Below are 12,404 nucleotides of genomic sequence, written 5' to 3'. Positions count from 1 at the left end.
GCCACAGCAACATGAATGCCTGGCAGGACTGCAGACCTGGCAGTGCCGGCAGCTTCCAAGCAGGAGGGCCAGCCCTCTGCACCCCTACCAAACTACATGCAGCCCATCCGGTGCAGGTGGGACTGAAACTCATCTGATGACTACAGGTGAGTCTCTAGCACCTCAATGAGGTAACAGAACAAAGGCTTCAGAACACTAATTAGCCCAGACGGTTTCTTAAAATAGCAGATGTTAAGTGATAAATGATATCTCCTTGTGAAAGAGATATTGTGTCTTCTAGTAAAAGGCAATGCTGCTATTCCCACTGAGTGGGAAGATCCAACATTTCAGGTCACCCCATCTCCAGTTCCCAAACACAGAAAGGGACGGACGAGATCCCCTGAGCTGTCTGTTGCTACCCAGAGCACAAACCAACATCGGGTACAAGGCTGCTCACTTCCCCCTGCCCAGAAAGGCAGCTCCGTACCCTCCTACTGCCACCAGCCACTACAGCAGCAGTCCTGGGGAGAAGGAAGCACTGGCAGATGTCCTGCATTCCAGGAGGGGCTGGTGAGCGTCTTCGTGCTATCCCAGTATCAGCTCCAGGCCTGCTGAAACCTTTCCCTCCAAACACGGCTGTTACTTCTGCTAAAAGCAGAGCCTTCTCAGGCACACTGGAAATAGCTGCTCATGTTGTCATAGACAAAGATGGCTTAAGAGTATATTTAGGAGATAATGTGCTGTTAAAAAGATGCAACGGCAACCACAGATAAAAGCTGATGTAGTTGGCAAGCCTTTATTCAGCTGCCAAGATGTTACAAAGATAAGTCTTAAAAATGTAGAGAAGTAAAACAAGTAGAAACTTAATTTCTTGAGTCTTTGGAATAGAAGTTACCTAATGATGACAAGGAACAAACTATTCACACAGACTGTTAGTACAAAAACAACAAGCAGAGTCTAAAGTTGTTGAAAAGCCATTAAACTTATCTTCTAAAAATACCCTGCCTTCAATAAAAAGCAAGAGGCTCTCTGCAATGTTTTGTTTCAAGCCCGTGTTTTACATACAAGCTTATGCTCTAGGAACCGATACACAACAGCAGCTTTGTTCCAATTAGAAGCCATCTGATGATCTTGCATTTGTGCACTGCAGTTCTTGAGCAGAGGCTGAAACAAGCTCAAACCACACCTTTCGGAAAAGTCTTTCTTCTCCGCATTGTCAGAAGGATCACTCAGGTGCTCGCCAGCACCCTCTACCCGCAGATTTTCCAGCAGGAACACAGAGCTGGCTCAATCGAGCTAAAGCTGCCATTCATAAAAAGGGGCTGCTCGGAGCTGAAAGACGGGAAGGCCAGCCTGCCTTTCTGGCCCCAGGATACGCATATTGCTCTACCTACAATATGATTACTGACGTCTCTTCCACCTCATACTCCTAATTACATTTGCTTTTATTATTTCAATCCACCATTGGAGGGGTGGGGGGGGGAATTATGTTAAGTGATGTTAATATACCCAAATTAATCAATTTAGAAGGTTACTTGATATCTTAGTATCAAACATGAGGGAGAGGCTTCTGATAAAGTGCTTCAGAAATACTTGAGTGTTTTATTTGGATCGGCTCTGTCTCGCAATAGGCGTTTGTGTTAAAGACTCAAGGAAAAGCTCAGACGACATTCCCTTTTCCTTCCCATCTCTAAATAAAGAAACAGCCACAGATGCCTTCTATATTTCACTCTGAGCCCTTGAAAACTTGCAGTATTTTCTTCCCTCGGCAAAAGACTCCCCAGATTTTCCTGTAGGAGAGAGGCTGCCAGCAAGCCTCCTTAGCTGCTCCAGCTCCCACCGACTTATTCTGGATTACTTTATTAGAGATTATTTCAATCCAAAGTTTACTCACAGTGATTGAAACAAGTTGGACTACATTAGTATGTCACACTAATATTTCCCTGAACAAATAAACTATTTTCATATGCTGGCAAAGCAATGTTTCATATCAGAGCTTCCACGCTTTGCTTTTAACCACAACCAGCAACAGCACAGAACAGAAGGCTCCAGCTGGGGCGAGATTCTGCCACAATTCTGCTGCACAGCTGGCAGCTCAAAAATCCACCTCTTTTTTGTTGAACCAAGGAATTTAAGTCAAAGTGACTTCCTCAACACAGTTTCATGATGCTGCTGAGTTTGCCACAGCACTGGAGCTCGTTTGACCCACAGCAAAGCAGTCAAAGAAGCACAAACAGCCAAAACCAAGTGGTTTTCTGCAGGACAGATTCCTAAGCCAGGGCAGGACAAGGCAAACATCAGTGCCAGCACAAGGAGAAAAGCTCTCCATCCATTGTCTCCTCTCCTCGTGGAAAACAGATGAGAAAGGCATCTTGTTAAACCACACGCTGGCTTCTTGTGACTGATGATACCTCACCTACGAGCTGCCATCACACAGGACAGGCAGGAACTTGCTCCCGGTGCAAAGAAACATGAACAAGGCCCTCAAGGTTGGAGCAAACAGCCAGAAAAGGCTAAAGCCGGCAAAAAAAAATCAGCAAAGATGAAGAAACAACCCAGTGAATGGAGCATCTTAGAAGAGAATCAGGGAACCAATACAAAGGTGTGGAGTATCAAAAGGTTTGATGGAGATGCAATGACAGAAGTACTACTGAAACAAAAAGCCAATGTAAAGACGTGGTACAAGAACAGCTAACCTCGCTTTTAACACAAATGTAACCTCAGTGGAGTGCAGATTCCTCTCCCCACACCAGAGAAAGGGTTGGATACAAGGGCATATCTGAGGGCAGGAATGAACACCAAGAAATGTAGAAACTGCAGTCTTGCTCAGCTACTAACAGGACAGAAGCTTCTTCCAAAAGCACAGTGACCCTCTGCTGTCCTATCCTCCTCCTCTTGTTCCTGTTAGAGACCTGACTCCAGAGCTGCACCGAGCTGAGCCCTGCTATGCAGGCTGAAGGCTGCTGGGGCAGATGGGAGAGACAGCACCAGCTTCTTCCCTCAATAAAATAAGCCTTTGCCCCACTGAGCATATCCTGCTCTTCATTCCTCCACCCTCACTCTAGCTCTTCTCCCTTTCTGCTTCAGTGGCAGTCTTCTAACTCACATGAAAATCCTGTGGGAAGTCTTTACAGGTAACAACCCAAGAGCTCAGGTCACCACCCCTGCCCTTATCCAGTAAATGCAGAGCCCTTCCAGAAGTGGAGGTGCAGCTTATCACAGGCACTGCCATGAGTGATGGAATATACGCTCCCGCAACATCTTAACTCACAATTACATAAGAAGAGACAAATAGAAAGGAGGAAGGAAAAAAACAAACCAAAACAAGCTCCACCAACAGAAAAAGCAATCAAACCCAAGGTGCATATCATCAACTATATGGCAACCACTGCACACAGACCATGCTTCAACCTGAGCCACATGGGCATCTCCCAGCCTCTTTGGGACAAGAAACTATGAGTAATGAGAGGGCTCCGGGAAAGAGAAGCTGGGAGGGAGTTTCAGGAACGTTAGAACTAGATGATCTTAAAGGTCCCTTCCAACCCAAACTGTTCTATGATTCTATGAAAGTGAAAAAAGCACAAGCAGCAAAAAGGACAGCACCATTTCCTCAGCCTCTGCTTTGCTGAACACCTCACCTCCAGTTCTATGCACTGCTACACCAGAGGCTTCTTTCAAACCCTGCAACCAAATACTGACTTCAGGCGTCACCGCCTGTTGCTGAGGTGCAGGAGTAAGTTGAAAGCTCTGCAAGGAAGTGTGCATACAGCTCTTTTCCAGCATTAGCTGTAGTTGGAGCATTTAACTGTCTTTCACTGCCACTAAGTAAGGCAAAGCCCACTCATATTCTGATTAAATTTCCTCAGTGACACTAGATGCGCATTACTGAAAAGATTACCCCCAGAATTTCACTTGAAAAATAAAAATGGTATCTCAAAATCCAGAAGAAGGGAAGCGATCGCACCGGGTTAAGCTCTGGAGCTGAGGACGACGAGCTGGCTGATGCTGCGGGCAGAGGCGGCTGCACACCAGTGTGCAGGCTGAGCAGCTGCCAACATGAGAGCAGCAGTGATCTGCAGGAGCTCGTCCGCAGGGAGGCAGCAGCTTGGGGACGGGATGGTGCGCTCCTGGTGCTCGGCACTCAGTCTGCCTCTCCAACTCCCACAGTCGTGTGCAAGCAGGAGCATTTCACAAACATTGAGCAATGCTACTAAGCAGACATTTTAAATGGTTGGTAACAGCAAGTACAGAGTAAAACACCTAAAAGGAGCAGTGAGAAAGCAGAGAGGCAGCAAAACTGTAGGAAATACGACAGAGTACGCTTCACTCCTTTATACCACCCAGGAAGCAGAACAGATGTTGGAGTATGCAAGCAGCAGCAGCCCATGTAAGAGACTCCAGAGTCTCTCCGAGAGGCTGGGAGCTGGCAAGGTCCCGTGGGCAGGAAAGGATGGAGCCACAGGGTCAGAGAGCCCAGCTCTACCCAACCTCACCAGGGACACTGTGCTTCTCCAGCCCCACGGACAGCCACCAGCACATTTAGTGCAGTAACCCCACACAAACGCCTTGCAAATAGCCATACAAGAAAGCAGTACATGCTGCAGTCTGAAAATTTTACTTGAGCTGTCACAACCAAGAGTTAAAAGCAAGCTGATGCATTTTCACATGTTCTTTTTTGGCTTGAAAAGTGCCATGCTTTATCTCAACTAGGGTAGAAGTGTTTGCAGTGTCCAGAATCATAAGCATTAAAAATAATAATAATATTGCCACAGATACAAAGTGCTGAAGATGATAAATCCCTCAGCAAGGGATTCTGCTATAGAATGACAGAACTGAAAACTGCCACAAAGCTCTGCCCATAGCAGGCAGGCACTCAGGTGCAGGAAAACCAGGAGTTCTCAGAGCCCCTCCTCCCCCACCCTGCAGAGAGCAGCAACCCCCCCTCATTTCCCAACTATCTACACCCTTCCCACGCACAGTACTGGACTGGCTGCTTTCATCTGCAGCAGAGATTTACGATGGTCTGTCAACTACCGTTGTGCAGCATCAAATGCCTACAAAGCATGATTGCACTCATTCGTGCAACAGTGATTTAAATTTGCAAACTCCTGTAGATGGAATCAAACTCAAACTCTTGACAAGCACAACGTCCAGCTTGTCACTTTGACATCCTATAAGCATTGCACTGTATTAGAGATGATAATAAGACCATAGCTGAGGTCTTTTTGGAGCTTGCTATTAGCCCTGCTTCCTTGTCAACCAGAGCTTGGGAATCACCTGGCATGTCTTGGCTCTTGAACCTGACTGTTAAGACATCAGTATCTACTCCGCTGCTCATGCACCGGCTTAAGTTTGTCCTCCACATCTTCCTTCGTGATTCCCTTCAAGTCGCTACTTTCAGATGTCAGACTACGCATAGCAAAGCCTGGACTACATTAAGAAAAGGCCAGCAAGTGCAGGCAGAGCACTCATCCATCCGCGCTGCGGATGGAGGAAGTTACTGCTCAGCATTTACGCAGGAAAGGAATGGGTTAATGCTGACTGTGGGGGTTTTGTCTAAAAGCAAACTACAGAAAGTTGGAGGCAGCTGAGAGCACCACTCTGATTAATGACCTTTTATAGATACTTTTCTAAGAAATCTAGAGCAAGTTGCCCACACTTGGTTATTTTTGCACATTAGTGAATAAATTCCAAGCAGCTTAATTAAGGCAAGCTCATCTTTGCAAATATTTGTTGGCCCCAGTACAACTGTACAGCTGTATTCACCACATGAGAAAGCGTCATTGCTATCAGACATTTTGTAATCACTAAATGTCTGCTCATTATTCAACTGTGTTTGTACCAAAGGCAGTGGGAAAGAAGAGCATGTTGTCCTAAGGAACTGTGAGGCTTGGAAGAAAATCGGGGTTTTAGAATCATAGAATCGTTTGAGTGGAAAGGGACCCCTAAAGGCCATCTAGCCCTACTCCTCTGCAATGAACAGGCACACCTATAGCTAGATCAGTGCGCTCAGAGCCTCGTCAAAATAAACCTGGCTTCCAGTTAAATATTATTTCTCATTAAAATCTTTGCAATTTTGAGAGAGGAAAAAGATGAATTAACTGGCACGACCAAGATTTTAGGAATTTTAGGGCATCAATGATCGCCCCAACTTGGATTGCCAGAGTATTTTGAACACATAAAGCTGACGATTTGCATCTATCCAGCTCATTGCATTTTCCCTCAGAACCTCTGCCATCAGACCCAGCTGGCCGGAGGAGGGCAGGGAGATGGCCTCATCACACTGCATCCGCCAGAGTGACTCCCTGGCACCGTGCTCCTACTAAGGTTTATTTAGCTAAACTCTTTTCCAAAGAAGGAAGATATTATTCTCAGCCTCTGCCATCAATTTAAGAGGTAAATCAAAGCTGCAGAGCAGCTGGCCCAGAGTTCACTGTATTCTCGCAAGGTGCACCCGGAGATTCCATACAAACCCAACATCTGCCCAACCTGGGTCACTATGGAGAAGCCAAAACCAAGTCAGTGTGAGCTACTGGGGGAGAGGAAAATGGAAAAGCCTCACGCAGACCTTCAAACGTACATGTGATAACGGAGAAACGACCCTTTTGTCACTACAGTCACTATTTAAAAGAGCACAAACTTCATTTTCCCTGAGTACAATACTGGCTCATGTAGCTCCTCCTCCTCACATCCCCTCCTCCTAAGCACCAGCGAGCAGACACAGCATAGAGCCAATTGTACGTATCAACCGCAAGTCCGCTAGGAAAACAAAGAAAGAACTCGTGAATCAGTCCCAAACGTACAGAAGAGTCGGAGGGCAGCGAGGGGTGAGCAGTCCCTGCAGAGCTTCTGAGGGGGAGTGACAGCAGCAGGGACAGAGCTGCTCCCAGCGCACCTCTTCCTCCACGCTCAGAGATCATGATCGTGACAAAGGGAAAGAAAGAGTTTCTGTCAGCAGCCATCGGCCGAGTGCAGCCTGCTCTGTGTGAAGCACTCACAGAGAACGCTCTCGTTGCAGCCCCGTACTGCTTGAGGACGTGGCTGAGGAACGGCCTGTGGGCTGCAGCGCGTAGCCTCACACGATGTGCCTCACGAAGCCGCGGGGCTGGCACAGCACACAGCCTCGTGCAGCAGCCCACGGCGGAGAGAGGTGCTGTGGACCCTTCCCGGCCACACTTCTAGCCAACACTCCACCTCCCTGGCTGGAAGGAAGGCGTGGGCCTTGGCTAGCAGCAGTCACACCATAACTTAACCAAAGTGTCGCTGCTGCACTCTCAGCCCATGATTCCCGCGAGCAGACGCTCGCCGCCCGATGTTCACCCACACAGGGATCGTCCTCGGCTACCGCAGGGACCACGGGGGGCCCGGCCCTGCTTGGCCCTTTGTGCCCCGCACCGCCACCGTGCCGTGGGCCCACTGCGCATCAGCACCTGCAGCCCGCCTGCTCCCCTACCGGGCAGGATGAAAGTTTATTTCAGGGCCTTCCCAAGTACTTCGTCTCAGACGCATAGCTCTCGGCTCGCGGTTACTCGCACAACCCGCACAAACCTTACCCGAGCCTTTCCGCGGCCCTCAGCTTTGCGAGCGGCCTCGATCCGAGCCGCTGTGCTGCGGCGCAGAACTTCTTCGCAACTCCTCACGGCCCCTCCGAAGGGACGTACGGAGAAGAGCGAGTGGGGAGCACGGCCCCTTCCAGCTCCGCGCCCAGGAGCTGCCCCCCGCGCTGCGGCCGCGCCGCCTCCAGCCGGGCCCGCGCGCCGGCTCCTCACAGCACCCCCGGCCCGGAGCTGCGCTGCCCGACTGCCGCCACCGAGAGCACCAAGACAGAGCGCTGGAACCGCGCAGCAGGAAAACGTCGGTTGGACTCCGAGAGACCCGCAGCCCTCCTCTGCCCTCGCTCAGCAGCGCTTCGGAGTCGGGGGGGGCGGGGAGCGAGAGGACACGAGGGCAGCCCCGAGCGCGCCCGCAGCCCCGCCGAAGCCCCGCGCCCGTCCCCGCCGCCCCCGGGCCGCCGCCGCCCCCACGCGTGGACGGACGGAACGCGGAGCGCACTCACCTGCCCATGCGCCCAGCTGGGGGCCCACGGCGCGGCCGCCGCCCAGCACCCAGACGCGCAGCCCGCTCAGCAGGCGGAAGGCGCCCAGCGCCGCCACGTACAGGGCGCCCAACGCGCCCACCCAGTAGAACAGGCCGGCGGCCGGCAGCGCGGCGGGAGCCAGCATGCTGCTTGCGAAGGCGGCCGCGACGGGACTGAACCCTCCCGGCCACCGCCGGCCCGCAGCCGCCGCCGCGCCCGCCCCCGCCGTGCTGCCATTGGCTAAAGGGCCTCTCAATCACGCGGTAACCTGGCGACGCGGCCGGCCCCGCCCTCCCTGGGCTCGCGCGGCCGCGCCACGCCGCCACCGCGCCGGAAGGGAGGGGGGAGGGAGCGCGCGGCCACACGCCCCCGTACTACTTGCGGCCTGAGCCCCACGTGGTCGGCACCTCTGCCTTGCCGCCATTGGCCGCGAGAGATGGCCGTCACGCGGCGGGCGCGCTCGGGTTGGCCCTCCGGTCCCGAGGCCCCTCGGGATTGGCGAGAAGGGGAACCTCTCCTCCCGCCCCTCCTGACGTCATATGAGCCCATTCATAAAATGCCGTAGCCCCGCCTCGCGCCCGAGCGCGTCCCCAGGCTCTCCCTGCCCCCTCCGTCCGTCCGCGAGCTGCCTCTGCCTGGGGGAGGGGCCACCCCCGCTCTGCCCGCGCGCGGCTTCTCTCCCCCGGCCCCGCGCCGCGCTCCCCGACGCCCCGCGCGTCCTTCGCAAGACCCCAACGAGCGCTCTCGGGTCAGGGATTGTTTTTGGGAGCGGGACAAGATACTGCAGCAGCGCGGCGCTGCCCAGAAGGCGGCCCTGGCGCGGTTCCAGCGCTCCCACGCGCGGTGCGGCCCACGCGGCCCGGGGTGGGGGACAGCGGCGGGGCGCTGAGCGTAAAGGGAACCAATCCAAAGAAACTAAACGGAAACAAAGGTTGACTCGTTTCAGAATTTATTAAAGAACAACGCATGCTTTTTTTTTTTTTACATTTCCCGTTTTATTATGTAAAATAGATACACAACAGTTCTTCCACTCAAAACGACATAATCAATAGCAAGCAAAGGTCTGCGTTGATAACCTCCTTGCGAACAGCGACTGTCTTCGTGGTGGGATTCAAACCCCATTGGATGCAGCACACAACTTCCATACGGTCTGCGGTGGAAACCAGGACACGCCGCCGTCCTGTTGGCTGCCCCGCAGCTTTACGGCCAAGTTTGGACGTTGGTCTTTATCATACAGCACTCGTAGCAGATCTAACAGGAGACGGTTTGTCTCCAGAGTTCCTTCTATCCCACAGCAGGCCCCCCCGCCCCCACACACCAAGTTAGCTCTCCTGCTACTTTTATCAGTCACAGTGCAAAACTGCTGGGATTAGTTCATTCTCCGTTAGCTCTGTCCAAGCCCTTTCTAAAGTTGCAATCTGCACGGGGAATCCTTGGTATTTCTGCAGGAACACATGGCTGCGGGAAAGAAACAGCTTGGTTACAGTAATGGAGAAGAATACAGATAATCAGAGGGAGGTTACAGCATCCCCTCACTGGGAACAGGGTGCTACTGTGCATTGTTAGAAAGAGCAGGGACCGGCTATGATCACACTGCATTGCTGTTCTCCTCCTGCTGGCTGTCAAGGTGGTTCTTCAGCTGCCTGCAGGACAACACCACACCGCTGATCGTCACTTCTGTCTTCCAGAGGACGACACGATAAGGAGACAGGATACGGCAGCAGCATCTGGAAAGAGAAAGCGCTGTGGCTCAGTAAGAGATCTGCTCCCAGTTACAAACAGAACCCGAGCTCAGGTGAGGGTCAGAAGGTAATAGGACAGTCAGGGTCACTGTGGAGAACAGCAGCCCACTGGGCACAGGCTGGAAGGAGGAAGCCGAGCAGCCTGCTGAAGAGCTGCACGTCCACATAATGGTCACTGCATTTTCCAGAGGGATACTGCTAGTTACAGCTGGGTCAGAAATGGGGAAGGAATTATGTGGGTGCTAAGATTTGCTGGCCTTTGTCAGAGCCTACCATCTTCTATTTTAATATCTATTGCCCACAACACTGCTGCTGTGCTGCCCCTCAGCCCGTGCCTGAACAACATTCTTGTTGTGGGTCAGGACAGAACCTGCTCCACCGTTCTCTCAAGGAACCAATAAATCTCTTGACAGAGAAGCACAAATACAGCAAGGCAGTCCTCAAAAAAATTGTGTTAAAAAATAATACTGGTTATTCAGCAGCGTTGCTATTTTCTATGTTGCTCTGCTCAGAGAGAAAGGCAGTCCTCCGAGAGCTTGCAGGCTGCATTTAGACGAGGATGAGTCACAGGCAGGGAGCGGGACTCACTGGAAGGGAAAGAATTAAACAAAGGTCAGGCAAGGGGGTTTGGATCTCTGGATTAAGGTCATCATACATTCCCAGGAACAGGCATCTCCCTTCTGAGGGGGGCACTCCGCTCTTCCCCACGCTCTGCAGCTCTGCTCTCACTTCCTTCAGCTGCTGCCGAGCCTGAAGGAGCCTCCAGTCAGCTGAGCTGATGGAGCTGACGGACATTTTGAACACGCTCACACAGCGACATGCACGCACATGTATAACAGTACCTTGCCAAGGCCCCGGAGATCCACGCTTTCCCAGCGTCACTTATCAGTCCAGGCATGAAGGCAGATCTCTGCAGATGCAATCTTCTTCGGGGTTGCAGTGCTGCAAGTGTAAGGCAACCTACAGCTTAGCTACATTGCTCCATCACATGGAAGGTGGCCCAACTGCGTGGCAGATCACAGGAGAGATAACAGAGAAAGAAGTTAGGAAAGCTAAAGGGGTAAGTACATGTGTGAGTAAAACAGCAAATAAAAATGAAAAATGAGGATGCGGAGCTATAGACAGGGAGAGATCTAAAGAAAGGCAAAAAGGAGAAATAAACCAGAATGAATAGAAGATGGCACAGCCAATTATTACAGACGTTCAGCTGTTTCAAGATCTCCCGTGAATTTGCTGCCATGCCAGTACCTCCTAGGCAGCCCCACATCTCGGTGAGATCACGCTGCAGCCCCTCATGCACGCTCTCTGCCTCCTGCCCTGCTCTCCCAGTACTGGGGGCCCTTCCCTGCAGGCCCCACAGCTGGGAATCCCCCACACTGGCAGGCTGGGCACGCAGCCGGGTGGCCAGGCAGCGCAGCGCACCGGGGCTGGCACGCATCCCTTGCTCGGCTCTGACTAACCCAGCCCGCGGTGCCATCAGCTCTGCAGGAACACCGAGAATAGGAACGGGGACTGCTGGTTATCCATGATGTGTCACTTCTTTCTGCCACTGAAAAAAGGTACAGTCGCTTGTTTCACTAAGTGGCATTCTTGTACCCAGCACTAATTGAATCCCTTTACAAATATGTTTTTCACCCTAGCAAGTCAAGTGCAGCTCTCTCCCCCGTACAGTCATTCTGTTCTTATGACTCTGTTACCATTACTCACACACACTGCGGTGAGGCCAGATTCAGTATGGGGCCCGGCTGTTGCACTGCTGAGCGCTGCACTGTTTCTTTGCCCAAATCCAAAGCTCCAAGTTAGACACCTTACCTCAGTGTATAATGCAGAAGAGTATATAAGAATGGGATCTGACCAGCCTGTTTAAGTGAAAAACTCTCTACATGAAGCAGATGGACAGGTCAATAAATTTCTCAGGACATTTCATATGTGAATCCCAGCTCCAGATTGAAGCAAGCTATCTCGCTTGCGATTCCCAATCCTGAGGCTTTTCTTAGGTACCTCCTCCATCCCTTTTGCATGGCTCATGCAAAAGGAACTCAGAAACTCAGTGTTCCCCTCCTGAAAGCACCTGTACCAGCAAACAGGCACAATTTCTGACTTGAACGTTTCTCTAACCCTGCATTTGCACACCTTTGACTGTAGTTTCTATTAGAAGGACAGGAACCTGTAAACACAAGCATGAAACTCAAGTCTTTCAAACTAAATCACTGAGGCTTCTTAGGTTACCACACTGTGCTACAATTGCACATCTCTTCTTGTTTCTTAAAAGAAATGGATGCATCATCAGCACACCCTCATGCTTTAGGGATTGAAGTCCCACATTTCTCAACAACTAATCATGCCAGATAAATGTAGCAATGGAAGCTGAACAGAACTGAAAGCAAGACAGTTGTTTGCATATTAACTAGTCAAGTCTACAGATTGTAATTTTCACATGCCACAGACGTGTACATTGATCTTTACGAAAAGGTCTGCTCCATTTCTCTTAAACAGAATAGAAAACAACACTAATGGCACTACAAAATGAAGGTTTGGGGGTTTGTTTTTTCAATCACCAGCAATGCTGAAAATCAAGCAAATATTTCTTCAAAACAACCCTAATA

General features: G+C 51.1%; 1 protein-coding gene across 1 annotated transcript in view; it reads right to left on the bottom strand.

Annotated features, from left to right (window-relative positions):
* Window positions 1–8,495, bottom strand: part of HSD17B12 (hydroxysteroid 17-beta dehydrogenase 12) — a 76,750-nt gene extending 68,255 nt beyond the window's left edge. The window contains 1 exon segment of the mRNA XM_021403767.1: window positions 8,036–8,495. Within this exon segment, the coding sequence (XP_021259442.1) occupies window positions 8,036–8,480 (445 nt within the window). The 5' untranslated portion in view covers window positions 8,481–8,495.

The sequence above is a fragment of the Numida meleagris genome, chromosome 6 (assembly GCF_002078875.1).
Source record: "Numida meleagris isolate 19003 breed g44 Domestic line chromosome 6, NumMel1.0, whole genome shotgun sequence".
Classification (NCBI taxonomy): Eukaryota; Metazoa; Chordata; class Aves; order Galliformes; family Numididae; genus Numida; species Numida meleagris.
This window is presented reverse-complemented; position numbering and strand designations above follow the sequence as displayed.